Here is an 18,180-nt window from a genome sequence, read left to right as displayed (position 1 = left end):
GGCACCACCGAGCCCCTCCGTGCTCTGCTCCAGCCTCTTCTCCACACCACCCCCCTCTCCCAGCCTGCAGACACCCTACGGGTCACCCCAACCGGGAACTCGCCACTCCCTGTACCTCCTTTCACATCCCCACCCCTGGGCTGTGGCAGGCCTATGTGTTTGCCGTGAACACCACCCTCTGGCTGTGTGCCTCCCACAGAGCTCCCAGGTCAAACCCCACTTCTCTTACGCAGCATTTCCAGATGGCCCCTTCCCCTCCTGGTGCTCATCATCTCTCCGCATCTTGAACCCTCAGAGTGAGCTGCTGTCTGTCCTCCTCTCTGCATTATAATTACTTGTGGACATGCCATTTCCCCAGTGGAGATGACACACTCCTTTAGTTGGGGTCAGTCATCTTTTATCTTTTCTTTCATTCAACAAGTATTCATTGAGCGCCTTCCATTGATCATGTGTCCTGGTCTCTCTCATTGTGACACAGACAAGCAAAGGGGCAAATGCCGTAGAGCTGAAGACGTGCCCCGCAGGTGAGGTGCAGAGGGCTGTGGAAGCACAAGGTCAGAGCATTTAATCCGTCTTGCAGGGGCGGGAGGACGCCAGGAAACGCTTCTGGAAGGACATCTGAGTGGAGAAGTGTAGGCAGGTGGCAGTCACCCAGGCACACAGCGTGGGGGCTTTGGGAGGTGAGGCTGGCCTGCTGTGTAAACAGCCCGGCACATGGTCCGCGGAGCCTAAGAGAGACTTCCCAAGAGCAACAGGAAGAACCCTGATGGTCTCCCCTCTGTCTCTCACAGCATTTAGCACGGAGCCTAGAACATCCTTGATGCTTGGATGGAAGAGAAATGGTCGTAACAGTCAGAACACCTGCGATTTTAAGGCTCTCAGGCATTTCCCTCTGTTCACTGGTCAGATACACGTGAACTTTTGGTTCAGCTCCCCCAGCAAGAGGAGTGGCCGGCAGTTTTCCCGATAACACAGACTGGTCTGGAGCACATTTATCTACAGTGACTCAGCCTGAGCTCGCACCATCCTGACGGCCACCAAAGAACAGTGTCACTGAAGTCCTTTCCATCTTTAGCTCTGTCGCCCAGAGGGCCTCGCGAGCAGGAAACTTCTTTTGAAGGACCCCGTTTCCCGAGTATCAGGGTCCTGTTCCCAGGCACAGGAGGGGCAGTGAAGGGGCTGGGAGGGAGGTGTGTGGGCAGGGGCCCCTTTCCCACAACCCTCTAGCTCTCGTAGGGAGCGAGGCCCACAGCCTGGGCGCCACATGGAAGAGAGGAGAGAGGGCTGGGACGGGAAGTGGTCCACTGGCGGCCTGGAGGCCCACCAAGAACGGGACATCGATTTCATCAAGCCTGGCACCCGTGTGGCCAGCTCCTCCTCTCGCCCCTCCATCAGGAAGGGAGCGTGTATACCCCTAGCCCGGCCCAGGGCTTGGCACCACGCTCTTCCTGTGCGTGCTGGGCCTGGAGCAGGTCGCTGTGACTCACTGCTGACAATAACGAGGTCTCCGGGCACCACGACTGACCGGGAATGTTTACAGAACCGTTCCTGTGTCAGACATTTAACTCTGTTCCGCCAGCCACTTCACCAGCGAACTATTCTTTCCCTCACTGGCCGCACCCTTTCTTCCCCAGTGAACACACATCCCAGGAGCGCCTGCCGGGCATGGCCTCCCCAGGTGCTGCAGTGCCCCTCAGCCCCACACCCGGAGCTGGAGCAACATCCACCTTGTGGAGCCTTCCCTGTGCCGGGCACCACCCCCCCTACTTTATCCTCACAGCCCGCCCCCACCACCGCCCCCCCCCCGGAGGGAGGGACCGCCTGGCACAGGAGAAGCCCGCGCTGGGAGGTTAAGTGGCTGCTAGCGTGAGGCTCGGCCTGAGTGGTTACATGTCCCACACCGCCCTCCCGCAGCACACGGCCCCCTCCCCACTGCTGGCTGGAGCTGGAGGTCTGGCCTCACTCGCGTGTGAGTCTCTGTGGGCTCCAAGCGCACCTCCATCACTGCAGTCCTGGCACTGCTGACCCAGGCTCCTCGAGGGCAGGGATGGGTGACCCCTGCCCCCTGCCCCCAGGCTGGTGTCTACAGGTCTTGAGTAAATATTTGTTGAGTGAAAAATGAAACTTTAAAGGGAAATGGGGACACCAGGTCTGAGATCAAGCAGTCTCCTGTGAGCATCGTACACAGCAGACGACAAATGGTTTGGAGCGACATCGTCAAGAATTCCACTGGGTGCTAAAGACATTCTAGAATGTTCTCATTTCCAGAAGCAGCTCCAGGTCACCTGGGATGGTCGCTTCCATTTACAAAATGCTGACCATGCGCCACCCCAGCCCCTGTGCGAGCACTTCTCTCACGTGACTTCCTGGAACCCTCCCGACCACTCTCTGAGGTCCGTGTTACCAGGTCCATTTTAAAAATGGGGAACTGAGGCTCAGAAAGGGAAGTCACTCCCAAGCACGAGACATTGGGAGGTAGGCAGGCACGCACACCTGGCTTCGTTGACATTTGGGGTATTGAACGGCATCGCCACATTGGAATCACGATCGAATTGCCAAGTTTATCTCCCCCACACACACCAAACTCTCAGCGCTCAGAACACCCTACAGCCACCTTGGTCCGCACTCGGAAATCTCTGTAGCTGACACGGACAGAGGAGGGGACGGTCACGTGAAGAGCGGGCGTGCCCATTCAGGGACCCAAACCTGTGAGGCCGGTGCTGGGCCTGAACGGTCCTCCCGAAGCAAAGCGCACTTGTTCGCAGTGAACAAAGGCCTGTGCACCCACAGACAGACAGGACGCAGACCACGGAGCAGCACGGCGTGCCACGGAGCAGTTCTCGCACAAGAGCAAACCACACTGAGCACACCGAAGCCTGTGTTCCAGCTGTTAGTCTGAGCAAACCGCGGTGATCTCCGCAGCGGGAATGGGGGAGGGAGGCCTTCCTCCTTCTCAGGGGCTTGTGCAGGAGGTGCCCAAGGGGGGTCTTTGGAATCCCCTCAAATGGCCAGAATAGAGCCTGACTTTTGCCACCGACTTCCCAGCCCTGACACCTTCATCCAGGACCCCTCTGTTCCCTCCTGGGTATTTCTGCTCCCAAGACAAGCAAGTGGGTCTCCCTGGCATCACGTGGCCTCGGCAGGCGGACCGTGGGTGAGACGTCTGGCCCACCTGCCGACGGAGATGCCAAGGCACACACGTCATGCTGCAGGCCTACCTGGCGCACACCACTCCGAGCAGCCTTCCGCTCAGCCTGCTCGCCACCTCTACGCGGCTCTGTCTGCTCAGCCTCCCGTCCCGGGAAAGGGCTGCCCAGGGCCTGGCTGGGCTGGCTCTCCTCGGGGGTGCAGAGGTCTGAGAGTCTCTGTTCGGTGCTCAGGCACCTGACCACGTCTGAAGGTTTCAAGCAGCTCTTCTTAGAGATCGTGGGTCCGCCCAGGCATCTCTCACCTGCCTCCCTCTCTGCTTTCCTTTCGTACTGTCTGCTTTCTTCTCGCCACGGGCCCTGGCTGCTAAAGGCGTTGCTAAGCTCCGAGATGACTCTATCAGGGCTCCCAAGCAGAGGCTGGGAGAAGCTGCCCTGCGGGAAGCCTGGAGGGGGCCTGTGGCTGCCACTGTCTCCGTTGACGTGAAGGGAGGTCTGGGCACCAGGCACCGGGGAGTAGGCTCGGTGGGGGGCAGGGAGGGCCAGTGGGGAGACAATCGAGTGGGGCGTGGAACGACCCGACCAGCTCGAATGGGGGAGGCTGAGGGACAGGGAGGGACTAGGCCTTGTCAAAAAGGCAAGGTGGTCAGTGTAATAGACAGACGCCTCTGGCAGAGGAGGCAGAGGTGGGGTCAGGGCCAGAGGACGCCGGCCTGGGACCCCCACCGTCAGTGAGATCCACTCCGAGGTGACAGCCTGCATCTCAGGGGACAGGGCTCGGTGGGGGTGAGGCAGAGATGAGGGGGCTGGCAGGATGAGCTTGCTGTGACTGGGAAACTTAAAAAGAAAAGGAGAGAGAGGAAAACAAAAGGAAGAAGCACAAGGTAGAGTCAGCTTAAAGAAGAAAGGAGGAATAACCACAGGGACACACGGAGAGGCTGAAATGGAGACGAGCGGACACTCTGGTATCCAGAGGAAGCTGTCTGCTTAGGTTCGGAGAGAAGCTGAGACGTGTGCACGTGTGTGTGTGTGTGTGTGTGTGTGTGTGTGTGTGTGTGAGAGAACGTGTGCAGCTGGGGAGGGTGGAAGAAGTGAGTGGAGTGGGGGAGAGATAAAGGGGTCCCACTGGGCACTTACACCTGTGCCACCTGGTCTGCAGAGTCACTTCCAAAGGAACACACTGGAAGCTGCCCGCCTGCCCCACCAACACCTGGGCAACCGAGGCCCTGACCCAGAACCGAGGAAAAAACGGTGACCTGCCACTGCCCGGCCTTGCCTTGGGCTTTTATTCTCTCCAGGGGGCTCAGCAAAGAGCCTTCCAGAGAGGAGTATGAGCAGGGAGTCAGTTTTATAGTCTCGCTCGGCTACAGTCAGGCAAAACATTGAGCTGAAGTCCCTGTAATATAAAGTAGAATGTGCTGCACCGACCTCACACCCTGTGCCCACAAGATCACAGCAGGTGGACCTTGCTGGGCAGAGAACCTGCCAGTACCCATCTCCTGGGTCAGCCCTGGGTGTTCAGAGAGGAGAAAATGACCAGGGAGGAGAGGAGAGAGGACCATCCACTGTCACCTGGTCCCGGGCCTGCTCTCCTTCCTCCCGACAACCCACAGCAGCAGCAGGCGGGGCTCTGGCAGGAAGTCGCCCACATGCCTCTCCCGAGCCCAGGGTCCTCATTTTTCTTGGCTTTGGGGAAGTGGAGATTTGGAATAATTCATGTTTTAAAACCAGTTTGCTCGTAATGAATGTTCAGGAAAGCGAACATTTTGTGATAAACCCCCTTCCTTCAGCCCAGTGTACACAGAGGTGCTAGAAGTTACTTTTTAAACCTGGTCTCTGCTTGCAGAGGATAGTCTGAGTCTTTATCTTCTGCAGCCAACCTTGACCAATGAGGTGGCAAGGACCGACTGGGCCACGGCACGTAAGAACAGTGGAGGCACCCCGCCCGCTTCACTGGGTACTCCCGGCACAGAGTTCTGGACCAGCTGATAAAGGCTCCGATTTCTCTCCCTCTCCTCACCTTATCCCCAGAGCAATTTCCTTAAGCTCTCCCTTTTCTCCAACCAAGGGTGTGATAATATTTCCCAACAAGGGGTGAAAAGTGCCATTTGTATGCATGAAGACAGGCCCCAGTGTGTCTACACCCCCCTGCTGAGGACCGTTCTCAATCACAGGCTGAAGAGCCACCCTCGGGGGGCTGTGCCCTCAGCACCGAGGGGCTGTCACGCTGACTGTGAAAACCAGTGACGGGACGCGTAGGTACCTGTGGGCTCGCGGTGGCACTACGACTTGGGGAGGAGTAAGGCAGGTCGATGTAATCCACCCGGTTTTTCACCAGTGGCCTTTTGATCACGTCCACGTAGGTGATGGGGAAGATGCCTTGCCGGGTCGTCCCCGGGATCCTCCCTTCGTACCAGTTCTCGTCCACCTGTCGGAGCAGCGTGATCCTCTCACCCTGTAAGACACAGCAAGGCACGGTCCGTGTCCCACCATGCCCCAGCCCGAGGCCCTGCCTGCACCCCTCGCTTCCTGCTAGTTTAGCACACTCTTTGCTCACATGAACCTTCCTTGCTAGACCTGGAGAGAATTATTATCACTGGGATGAAGATGCTCCCAGCAGTGGAGCTACCTGGATGCTGGGAGGTTGAGCTTGGCCCGTAAATATTTCCGTAAAGAAGGTCAGACTCATTCCCCGAAGCTAGCAGGCAAATGGAGTGTTTTCACTCACTGGATGCATAACGGACAGATAGGCAAACTTCTTCTCTAAGGCAAAGGCTTTTTGGGAGGGGTTCTCTTTTTTCTTCCTTTTTATAACTTTATTTTTTCCTGTGTCATTATAGAAAAATTAAAGCACAAGCAATAGAAAGCAGAAATAATCGTTACCCATAATGTTATCACTCGGGCAACTACTGTTAATATTTTGATATATGTACTTCCCAGACTGAATTTTGTTTCTGTGAATTGGACTTGCACATCTTATTTTTCTTATAAAAACTGAGTATGCACTGTATTTCCCTTTTCCAACTTACTTTTTTTATACTAAACATGTAGTGAGCCTCGTTCTTTCTCAAGAACAATAATTCTACATTTCTAAGTGTTGGCAGCGTGAGGACCACTGTGGGCTGTCCCACTGCACATGCCTGCGCCGATTTAGTTGCCATTCACCTGATGCGTGGCACCTGGCTGCTTCCAGTGTTTCTTCTTTTCTATGAGGGGCTCATCTTTATCTGAGGCATATACTCACTTTCCTCAGTCCTCAATGAAATTAGTAACTTTAGTAAGCCAGAGAATTTTGGCAGGTAAAGTGTTGGAATTCCTGGGAAGAACATGTCTCTGCCAGTTTAACTGTGTTCAAAATAAGCAAGTGGAACCCTGGCTACTGTGGCTCAGCTGGTTGGGCATCGTCTGTAAACCGAAAGGTTTTTGTTTTGATTCCTGGTTAGGGCACATGCCCGGAGTTCGGCTCATTCCCCAGGAGGGAGCCTGCAGGAGGCAGCCAATGGATGTTTCGCTCTCACATGGGTGTTTCTTTCTCTCTCTCTCCCTCTCCCTTCCTCTAAAAATCAATAATAATATAAAATAAGCATGCTCAGCTCCTTGAAGGCAATAATGGATGATAATAATACTGGCATCATCTCCTGCTTACTGAGTACCAACTAGATGCTAAACGTTGTTTCATGTAATCCTCTTGCAACAGCTCTAGGAGAGCCACTTATCTTCATCTATAATAATAAAAGCATAATATGCTAATTAGACCAGACGGCCGAATGGCCTTCCGGATGTCTTCCGGAAGACCTTCCGGACGAAGCTGGGGCTGCGAGGCCAAGGCAAGCCGCCACAGCTGTGAGGGCCAAACCGCTTGCATGAATTTCATGCATCAGGCCTCTAGTTTTACATATAAAGAAAGGATGGCTCGGAAAAATTATTTAACTCCCCAAAAGCTGCACAGCTGAGAACCTGTGACTTTTGGCTTCACAGTTTTTCAAACTTCTCCTGGTGTCAAGACTTGCTTTTCTCGACTAGGCCAGAACCTGTGATGTAAAACCTAGTCACCTACACAGCGCCTATCACATCATTAGGTGCTCGACAAATGCCAACTGAATACAGTTTGTGGAAGGTGTGTAAGATTCCAGAAATGCCGTCTGTAATCAGTGAACTCAATGTAGTTAAACCCTGACACTCGCCTAGGGTTTATTTTTAAAATTATCTCAAAATTATCCAGTTGCCTTTCATGCACCCTTGACTGGCACATCTTTAAGGGGTTGCTGCCCTGCAATGCCACCTGCCCTGAGATCAGGGCCACCCAACAGGCCCGAAGCACGGGTGAGAGGGCTCACCTTCCTGAAGGACATTTCCACTTGCGTATCCCCATTGAAGTTGAACTTTGCGATAGCTTCTCCGTATTCCAAGATCTGCACCGGTGTCAACTTTTTGGGCTGAGCCTTCTCCGCAGGAGGAAGAAGCTGAGAAAGGAAACGAGGTGAAAGGGAAGAAGTGGGGACATGAGAGGAAAGGAGGAAACAAAACACAAGTTCCCGATGAATAGGTGGCCCTTTGGGCACGACCGGCGTTTCCCTAGGAAGAGGGGCTGCGGTACCTCGATGTAGGTGCGCGGGAAGATGCCCACCCGGCCGTGGTGCTCGCCTTCGTACCAGTTCTGGTCGATCTGCTTATAAATGTAAACAATGTCTCCCTTTTGCAGAGGAAGCTCCCTGTCAACAGAGGGTTATGCACTTTAGCAGACGTTTCAATGCATGTAAGATTAAGACGTGTAGATTTTTATAAAAGACTTTGAGGCCAAAAGGACCGAAGGACACAAGTGGGGCTCCGCATTTGGAAGTGAGAACCCTCCGAGGCGGGAAGTCACATCACCTGTGGCCCTTTTCTGGGCTTTTCTGGGGTGGATGCTAACTTTCAAACTGACCAGCGCTTGAAAGTGCTCAGGAGCCTATTAGCTTGTTGTGGTTTCTCCAAGAACTTTTTGCGAATGCTGTGCTATGCTCACGGTTTACATAACACCTAGCAACGCACTCATTAGTCTTAACTGATGTTCATTCAATGATGACAAACGTTTCCTTCTCGACACTTTCACTGCCTTTTCTACCCTCTTCTCTGCCCTGCCAAAGCATGTCTTCATTGCTTTCAATTATCATCAAATTATTTCTCTAATATCAATATCCTCGATCGTTCCATCCATCTCACCGTCCATCCATCAATGTGCAGTAGAAAGGCTCTAAAATTAGGCAGATCTGGATTCAAAAGCCAGTTATACCATCTACTAACTCTGGAACCTTGGGTGAAATACTATCTCTGAGATACTTTATCAAAATAGGAGCTAACTCAGAGTTGTTGGAGAATTCAGCAACAAACTACAAATAAAACACCCAGCACAGTGCCTGAGATGTAGTTAACACTCAGTAAATGCTATTTCCTTTCAGCATAAAGGGATCTTGGAGAGAAAAGTAAATTTTCAAATGTTCTTCATGCCCCTTTTCCAACCTCTTCATATCCATCCCTTTGTTTGCCTTAATAATGACGCTAACCTCTAATCAGGACTCCCTTAAAAAATAGAGACAAAAACATAAAACGAGAACTTAAAAGGAGAACAAAAATTGTAACTTGAAATTTTCTTGACTTGAAAACACACACGCCTAGATCTTTTCCATTTGCGCCACACCAACGCCGGGAAAGAAAGGTCTGCGCCTGCAGTTTGGAGGGGGGTGTCTGCTTTGCCCTGTGCCGGGAAGTCCCATGGACGTGAGAGATGCTGGCTGAACAATGGGGCCACATCTGGAAAACCTTACACAAAGCCGGCACTGTGCCGGATGAAGGAACAAGGCAGCCTTTGTGGTCTCTCATTGGTAGACGGGACTCTAATCTGAAAGAGGCCCGTGAAGGGATCCGGGCACCTGTCTCTGGAAGAAGGAATGTGTTTGGCCAAATTTTGGCCATAGTCCTCCTTGGGATGTTCTGAAATCACCCTCCCTTTACACCCGACCAGGACCCTTGGCACATCCACGGGTGCTGGGGGTCTGCAGGCCCAGCGCTGCCACCTAAGTGACTTGCAGCTGTACAGGCAGGTGGGAGCCGTAAGGGCCCCGCTGTTAAGAACTTTTTTGAGTAACATGCTATGGGGAAAAGAGAACCCAGTGACTGCAGACGTTTAAGACGCAAGCCTATGGGTCTGTCACTGCCGCCTGTAGGGACGCTGCATGAACTTGTTTTGGCGGCAGCGGGGCAGGATAAAAGCCAGGCGGGAGGGAGGAGCCCTCTCCAGCGCCCGCACTGTTGGAAGTGGTGACGGTCCTGTCTACTTCAGATTTCTCATCTGTTCTACTTGACAGGATTGCTCTAAAAAAATTGTTTTAAGACTTTAAAATATGAAATCGTGGTAAATGCATTATTATCAATACGATACCACTTAATGAATATTACATGGACATTTCTTAATTAAAAAAAGGGGGATGAAGGTGTCTACTTGATTAAACTAAAGCCTATTTTATAAATCTTTGTTACCCTCTCTGGTTACATCATGCAAAATGTTTTATAAGTGTAGTACCTTGGTTGCCCTGCAAGAGAGGCACCTTTATGCCCATTTTACAGATGAGAAAATTTGAGGTGGGAGAGGCTGGAGACTTGGCCATGGTCACAGAGACAAGAGTGGCAGAGGCAGGACTCCAAAGCTCATACTCTTTCTGGGACATAATGCCACCGCCTCTTGTTAGCTGCTGAGCCAAAGGGCTGGAGGTGTCATGACAAATACCCGAGGGCACCAGACTTGTGCCCAGGTTCTAGAAGTCATGGCCTGGTTAGTGCTGGAGATCGCGGCCCAGCAGCCTCCACACACAGTTCCCGTGTCTGAGGATGGGAGGTCTCCCTCATCATCAGATGTGGGGCCTCCCACCAGCAGGACAACGGATGGTTGCTGGCCACTGCTGCCTGCGAAATCTCTGGTCCACCTTCATCCATAATTAGACATAAAGTGAACAGGCTCCTTTTGGAAGCCCATCTTTGGTAGCACTCCCATTTCATTCCATGGAAGATGTAGAGGTCTCCTGGTCATCTAAATGTAGGTTGCCCTGGGTTAGTTAAGCTAATCAGGTTTCTTTCTTCATTGAAGGACTTCTAGAGCCAGACATGTGCCAACAGCAAAGTCTTTCTTCAAGGGCAGGCGGGAGGGACAGACACGGTGGGGTGGTCCCAGGCTCCTTTCTATGACGGAGCACTCTGAGACACATACTTGGAGAAATGCTGGTCTCCTGTGCCTTTAACCTCTCAGGTTATAGCAGCGAAACTGATAAAGTTATCTTCCTAGAGACTGGCTCTGGTTCCCTCCAGGGAGAGGTTGGGTCAGAGGGAGCCCCCACGTCATCAAGCAAACTGAATCCCCTGTAGAGGAGGAGGCAGGGATTTGAATCCTGATTCCATCACTGACCAGCCTGGGAAAGTCCCTTACCCTTGCAGTTCCTCAGTTTCCCCATCGATACAAAGGGATAACAGTACCGACCTCACAGGGCCACAGTGTAACCTGTGCCATAGCATAATACAGTGCAAAGCACTCGGAACAGTGCTCGGCAAGTGCCATAAACGACTGGTTTTCATCACTGTGACTTCTCCAGCTCTTCTCTCTAAGTGGACATCTGTGTTTCAGAGAGGCAGTTAAAATGACAGACAAATAGGACCAGTGGCACTTACTTCAGTGTCTGAGCTTTAAAGTCAAATTTGGCTCTGGCAGGTCTCATCTAAACACAAGAAACAATGTCAAGTTAAAATCACAGTTCACGTACAATGGAAAGGACACATTTTCACGCGTTTCCGGAAAGCAAAGCAGAAAGACGCACTCTAACCAGTTCATTCTGGGGTACACATCTGGGCAGGATTCCTCTCGTCTGACCTCAGCAGAACACTAGGTGGATGTTTGGTCAGCTACGTCATGCATGAGCCTCTCCCTAAGGAGGGCCAGATTTGGGGAGGAGGTGGTGACAAAAGACCCAAAGCTGACGTTCTAGTTCCCCACAGCTGACCATGGCTATTAAAAGCAAAACAAAACAAACTAATAAAAAGGGAGTTAGCCAGAAGTCTTACTGTGTGGGAATTGTGACCGTCTTACTCTTACCTCCTCTGTTTGCCTGACTTAAATTACGACCTGCAAATGGATGAAACCCCGATTCACCTCTCACGTCATCTTCAACTCCGTACCTTTCTCATGGCCTCCGAGATCACCCACAAGCCAGAGGAAGTGGGCCCTGCGCTCATTCTTTCTCCAAGGCTTCCCTGCCTATCGGGTGGCTCTCTCCTTCCAGACTCCAGGCCTGGGTGCACCCTTGGCCCGTCTCCCCTCCTTTGTCCGTCTGCCATGAAGTCAGCCAGCTTCCCTCTCCCTCCCTCCCCACTCAGGTCTGACTCTGGTTCACAGGCACAAAGCTTCCTTTGACTTCACTTCTCTCCGCTCTAATCTGCTGTCACTCAGGAGCACAAAGAACATTCCTCAAATGCTTCCATCACATCACTTCCTTGCTTTGAAGTTGGCTGAGGTTCTCAACTGCCCTCAGATCAAATCTCAATTCCTAAGTGTTGTTAAGGCCTGTGGGTAATGTCTCCCCCCTCACACCTAATGGCCTTTATCTCTTATTACACTCTTCCCGTCAGGCAAGTCTGTTTGCCACACCTTGGCTAAACTGCCTTCTCTGTCTGGAATTTTTTCATTTCCAATTCCGGCAAAAAGAGCAAAAAGCTCACCTTTACTTACCCCCATATGTATTTGCACATCTGTCTTCCCCACCATTAAAAGTAGTTATTTTAACTAATTAAAAAAAAAAAAAGGAGGGAGAGAAGTCATGTGAGCAATGTAGCTGCCAATATAGATCTGACTCCATGACCACCTGGTCTAGGGAAACATGTGATGGAAATTAAACCACACACTTCCTCTTCAGTATTAGAGGCCATGGTCAAAGTTCAGGGGAGATGGGCGACCCTAGATCCCGATCCCTCAGTGAGATGCCCCGTGTGGCCAGGCTCCTCAAGCTGGGGTCTTGGAGGGATCTTCTTAAGGGCATGAATTCTCCACAGGAATTTTTATTTTTCATCTTCATGCTGATGCTTCCATCCTTCTATCTACAGACATGCATATTAGAGGTCAATTGAAGGATGACCTTACAACCAATGCTACACAATTTCAATGCCTGCATTGTGTCTGTGACCAAGGGGCATAACTGAACAGCTGTGGGCAAACAAGAAAAGAACGGATGTGGGGTTGATGATAAATGACAAGAGAAAATGACCAAAACTCTAAGGACAAACATAGCAGTGACTGCAATGAAAGTGGTGGCCACTCTTGACAGCTAGTGCTAGAACTGGGTGATGTAAATATTTGCACTAAACAGCGCCATCTGCACACTTGGGGTGGCAATAGAGCTCACGCAAAGTGGTATGACCTACAGTTAAATGAATAAAGTTGTATAGGTGTGTATTTACTGTTTAATTCCTGAATTGGCTTAGGTCAAAACTGGGGGTTGAACTTTCTTTTTTCATTAAAGGAAACCCATATATCACTCAACATGGAGCAACACTGATTCCATTGATCGGTTGGGACGCATTACCTGAGTCACCGTTGCTTGTACAAGCATCTCTCTATCTTCCTAATCTTCCTGGGGCTGAATCCTCTGGCTCCCATGCGCTGTGCTACTTACCACAGCAGAGACACTCATTCCTACCACAGAGACACCTGTTTGGAGGGGGCCTCTTCTGCTGGACTGCCAGCTTCCCAAGGGCACAGTCTGAGTCTGGGTCCCGCCTCCCCACAGGGACTTGCGCAGAACCAGTGGTCACCAAGGTCTGCCTGATGGGTCTGAAGTGTGTCTGCACAGCCCGGTGCCCTGGGACTTGTTGGTGTCTGTTTTCTCATGTCTGTTGGCCCACATCGAGGGCAGTGATTTTCTAAGTGTGGTCCCTAAACCGGTATCATAACGTCACTTGGGAACTGGTTAGAAATGCATACTCTCAGGCCCCATGCCAGAATCAGACACTTTGTGGATGGAGCCCAGCCACCTGTATGTTAACAAGCCCCTAGGGCAGTGGTCGGCAAACTCATTAGTCAACAGAGCCAAATATCAACAGTACAACGATTGAAATTTCTTTTGAGAGCCAAATTTTTTAAACTTAAACTATGTAGGTAGGTACATTGTTATTAACTTAATTAGGGTACTCCTAAGGCTTAGGAAGAGCCACACTCAAGGGGCCAAAGAGCCGCATGTGGCTCGCGAGCAGCAGTTTGCCGACCACGGCCCTAGGGGATTCCAGAACTCAGGTGTGAGAACCACTGCTCTGGAGGGAGGAAGGCAGGCTGGGCACTGTGCCTGCCTCTGTCCATGGTTATTCTACCCCAGCCGCATTCTCACGCACGTGTGCTGTCATCTGTGTGAGGGTGCAGGCCTCGGTGCTTTGGTGTGTTCCCTTCCTCCCACCACTCTCGAGCGAGCCCGCCCAGGAAGGAGGACCAGCCACGTTGCAGCCTCAGAACAGAGCTTTGAGGAGCTGGTACAAGAGGGCCCCGGGGCATCCTTCCCTTGAAACCTTGCGAACTCCTGCCTCTTCCTTATGACCTTTTCCCCATCATGTTAGAGTCTCTGTCCCCTCTCTAGTTTCCCATCTTCTAATCTGGCTCCTCCTTTTCTCTACTTCTTCTTCCCAGACAATTTGACCACTAGCCAGTGCCACCTCTGTCACTCAAAAGATAGAAAAATGAGTATTAACCTACTATTATATTGAAAGACGATAAAACGGAATATACTTTGGGTGTAACTCATTTCTATATCCCCAAGCCCCAGACACTCAGGTCCCCGAAAGGAGCCAACCTCAGCAGGGCCACTGGAGGGTCACGTGGCAAAACAAACTCTGGCACAAGAGGCAGCCTTGGCAGCACCAGGATTTCAACATGCCGACCTCAGGGGAGGGGGAGGAGGCCGAGGCCTGAACAACATCACTTCAAAGGTTTGTGCTTCTTCATTTGTTTTATAATATTAAGTTTCATAACCTCAGCTGAGAAATGTCAAAATTAAGGGAACAAATGAAACGCCTCTCACCCTCCATGAGCTCATCCCGCTGCAAAACTCATTTCAAAATTCACCAGTGAGGCTGCAGTACTGCTGGGCACTTTATTCAAGTACCTCACTGTACCACTGAGAGGCAGCATGGTGCTCTGATAGTTCAATGTTAACGGGACTAAAGTTTTGAGGTTGGTGTAAAAGATGCGTTGCTAGCTAACTTTTGTAACTTAAGTTTCACTCAACCATCTCTTAGAAGAACCTTGTCCTTGTCCACACGGAAGCTAACGCACAGGGACTAAGGTCTAAGGTTTCTAAGCAGAATGCACAGGCAACATGGTATCACGATGAAAGGCAGGATGTAGAGGACTGGACGCATGGAGGCAGCCGATGCTCTAGGCATGCAGAGGGCGTGTGCCAGCAGATCCCGGTCCCGCAGCCAGGCATGCTTGAACATACAGAGCGCAGGACATGATGGGACTCATGTCCACGGGCCAGCCACAGCGAGCCAAAGCGAGCCTAGGGAAGCCAGGATGACAGAACTAATTCGGCCTACAGCGGGCAATGCTGAGGGGAGGCAAATATGGCTTTGGGTCAAGCAGCAGATCGAGGCGACCAAAACAGACCTCTGACCCAGATTTCCTTTTTGCCGTATCGTCTATATTGAGGAGGTCCCCAAAGCGCTCATTAGTGATAAACTGATGGTGCGTTGGAATGACGCCCGTGTGGCGCCGAGCTGCAATATCGGCCTCTTCTTGCTCGCGCTTAAGTCGTCGCTGGTCCGCTAAAAGTTTCTGCCATGAAATTGCATAAAATGGGCAGTGAATCATCTGGTCCAGGGCATTGGAAAACTGCCAACAAAAACAACTGAGGAAAAGGTGCCAGGTCAATAGGAGGAAATTAAGGGTTAGATGCTGGAAGGGCTTTATGGCCACAACTACTATGTTCCGCTATGACCACCCCCTGGCGCCACTCCGCGTAGGAAGGAGACAACCCTGCACAGGAGAAACCAGGGGACACTGGGACACAGCGAAGGATGAAGTCCACACAGTTACACTGTCTGCAACCCGCCCCCGGCTCAGCCCACAGCCCCCTGCCTCCTTACACGCGGCAGCAAGGCCAGGTGACCCAGGTGTATCCATGCATTCCTACGTATGCTGGGCTGGCGGCAGGAGGCTGAAGTGCTGTCCTTCAGCGATGCGTTCCCACAGCTGTTCCCACGGTGGGACCAGGGCTGGCTGACTCCTCTACCCACATCTGACCTACTACACCTGCTATGGGCTTTTACTCTGAGGGGTCAAGGGCAACAAGGTCATTTTTGTGCTTCCTATGTCTGTTACTCTAAGATGCTTGACAGAGTGGAGCTGCCATTTCAGCAAACAGCTCCTCTTCTCCTAGGCCAGCGATCTTTTCTCTGGGCACAGTTTTTAGGAGGCCTCAGCCAAGGCTATGTTTGACTGACAGAGCATCAGTTACTTTCTTGCTATACTTTTAAAGATAACTGTTTCTTCATTAGGTGAAATGAAAGTGAGTTTAATTTGTAGACTATAAATATAGAAGATAAACTAAGAATGATGGTACTTGTGTTTAGAAGAAATATTCTCCCCTAAATTAAGGAAATAGGCATCTATTTCTATTTTGAAAGATCTTTTAAAATAATTAAACAATGTTGCATTTCCTCATTGCCTATTGAAATGACCCTATGGAATAGAACTTTAATGTGATTTCCTATTTCATACCAAACATACATCCTTGGGATTAACATTTTTTTTGTAGGAAAAGCATTAATTATAACTGACGATTCCTACGTTCTTAATAAAACATTAGGCTTTTTTCAGAAGGAAATTAAATGCCCCATGTGACACCTAGCCCCAAATGACGGTGGGCCCAATTTTCCTATTTTTCCAGGGTCACAAATAATAAAGAAACGACTCACCAAAGGTCGTGGGATTTCCAATGCTCGGGTAAGGTGTTGTGAAGATTAAATAAGAAAAGACAAGGAGGTGCTTTGCAAGCACCTGGAGCCCTGGTTTCCAGCTCTCCCTGGGGTAAAAGGCAACGTGGATGTGGCCCTGACAACCACCACCCTCTCCCAGTCCCTTCCTGGATGAGCAAGGAGGTGACTGGTGACCACGAATGTCCCTGCCAGGGCTGACATGACCATTTCCTGAAATGCCACCATCATCAATGTGGATAAGAAAGCATTTGCTAGAAACACGCCAGCACTGACACCCATGAGCTGGGAGTGTGCTTTCCCTGGAGCCGTGGGAAGGGACCGACGCTGAGGCCAGGCCTCTGGTGGTCTGGCCCAGGTCACACGAAGCCAGTGAAGGTGGACAGGGAACGGAGCACTTGGATCTGACCTCGATAAAACCACCTGCCCCTCAGTTTCACCACACCAGCCAATAGCCTGGGGAAAGACATAGTTTTTAAGGGCCTTTGAGCAGTTCAGGAAACGAGCTGCTCACCTTCTGAATGCACCTCTGAATATACCAAACGGCTAAACCAACTACGTGAAATATGCCTCCCGGGTGGCAGGCAGCATTCTATCACAAAACCTTCCATGCTGGGGACTCGGTCTACACAGCGAGTTGGAATGCCCTCCTCCACCACAGCTTCTGGCCTGCAGGGCGGCTCTGTGGCTCAGTGATGGTGAGAGAACCGAGTCTGCTCTGTGGCCTCATGACACTCATGGTGTCTGAGCGTTTCACCTGGTTATTACAAACTACTCTATACCTCAGATCCTTCCTCTTCTTTCTTCCCATGGACACGTGCCAGTGTCTTACTGAGTACTGCCTGCGTTATGCCCGGAGAGGGGAGACCATGTCTTCTCTGTCTTTTGTTGCACCACCCGGCTCTCCTCAAAGTTGGCCTCACCTGAAATCCTTAAGGAAAATCCACCCAAACCCTGAAACCACCATGAAACAGAACCAAGGACTTCAGACTTTGCAGAGAAAGGAAGAGCTGTGTAGACATGAACACCCTCCACCTCCTGCCGCCAGGCTCCAGCCGTTCTTCCAGCTCTTCACTCACGACAGGAACAGGCACTGCAGCCTGTTTCATCCACAGGACCCATTCTCCTGGGCACACACAGTCTAGAAAGCACGCCTCGTACCAACACTGCGTCATAACAGATGCTGTGATGTGGCCGTCAACGGATAGGCAGAGCGGCCGCCTCCTAAATCCCAAGGGAACGCACTGCTTTCCCTGCCCTGTCAGTCATGCCTCCACAGCTGCAAGGAAAGGGCTCAGCCTGAAGCTCTTGGTGGGAGTTTAGCAACGTTTATTGGGGCATCTCTTCTTCTGAATACAAAGGCAACATCAAATGGTTGCCTTTTAGTGACCACAGTATGTATCATGGTCATTATTCTTCTCCAGTTTCCGCTTCCTCCTACTGCACCCTTCCCAACATGAACTGTGCTTGGTGCCAACAGAGGGATGGCAGTACTGGAGAAACATGTGAGAGGATTTCCCTAGAGAATAATAAGGCCGGGGTCTGGCGGAGGGATGAAAGAGCAAAGAGCAATACAGGGTGGGCAACCTCTTCTTGGACCTCCTGGGGGGCAACGTGGCGTTCAGAGCCCAGTGCCTTAGAAAATCTGCTTTAAGGGAAAGTGGACTGAAAGAGGCCTGACTGCGCCAATGTCATATAAAAAGTCACTTCTGACAAAGCTAATCTTGGCTTCCAATTGCTACGCCACGTCATCTCTCTGGCAGATATCTGGGATGTTTACTTCCTTCATATTTTTCTCTGCCCAAAGCCAAGAGATTTTAGAGATGGCACTTACTTCTTTATCATCATGACGCCTTCGGATGAATTCTTCTGTGGATTCCAAGTAGTCAGCTGGTATAAAATGTCTTGGTGATTCTGAATCTTCAAAAGAACAAAGTAGAATTAAAACAGGCAAAGATTTAGTGGGAAACCAAACTGGGAAAAGATTTCACCTTTCATCCATTCTAAATAGCAGATTTTTTACAGTTGTAGAGACCAG

General features: G+C 51.0%; 1 protein-coding gene across 1 annotated transcript in view; it reads right to left on the bottom strand.

The window, feature by feature from the left end:
* SORBS1 (sorbin and SH3 domain containing 1) overlaps positions 1–18,180 on the bottom strand; it is a 211,022-nt gene that overhangs the window by 15,132 nt on the left and 177,710 nt on the right. The window contains exons 24-30 of the mRNA XM_023754890.1: positions 17,977–18,062; positions 14,815–14,982; positions 10,842–10,888; positions 7,744–7,858; positions 7,484–7,609; positions 5,410–5,601; positions 3,219–3,983 (exon numbers count right to left, since the gene is read on the bottom strand). Coding sequence (XP_023610658.1) covers positions 3,219–3,983; positions 5,410–5,601; positions 7,484–7,609; positions 7,744–7,858; positions 10,842–10,888; positions 14,815–14,982; positions 17,977–18,062 — 1,499 coding nt within the window. The remainder of the gene's footprint in view (positions 1–3,218; positions 3,984–5,409; positions 5,602–7,483; positions 7,610–7,743; positions 7,859–10,841; positions 10,889–14,814; positions 14,983–17,976; positions 18,063–18,180) is intronic.

This window comes from Myotis lucifugus, unplaced genomic scaffold, assembly GCF_000147115.1.
Source record: "Myotis lucifugus unplaced genomic scaffold, Myoluc2.0 scaffold_66, whole genome shotgun sequence".
Lineage (NCBI taxonomy): Eukaryota > Metazoa > Chordata > Mammalia > Chiroptera > Vespertilionidae > Myotis > Myotis lucifugus.
This window is presented reverse-complemented; position numbering and strand designations above follow the sequence as displayed.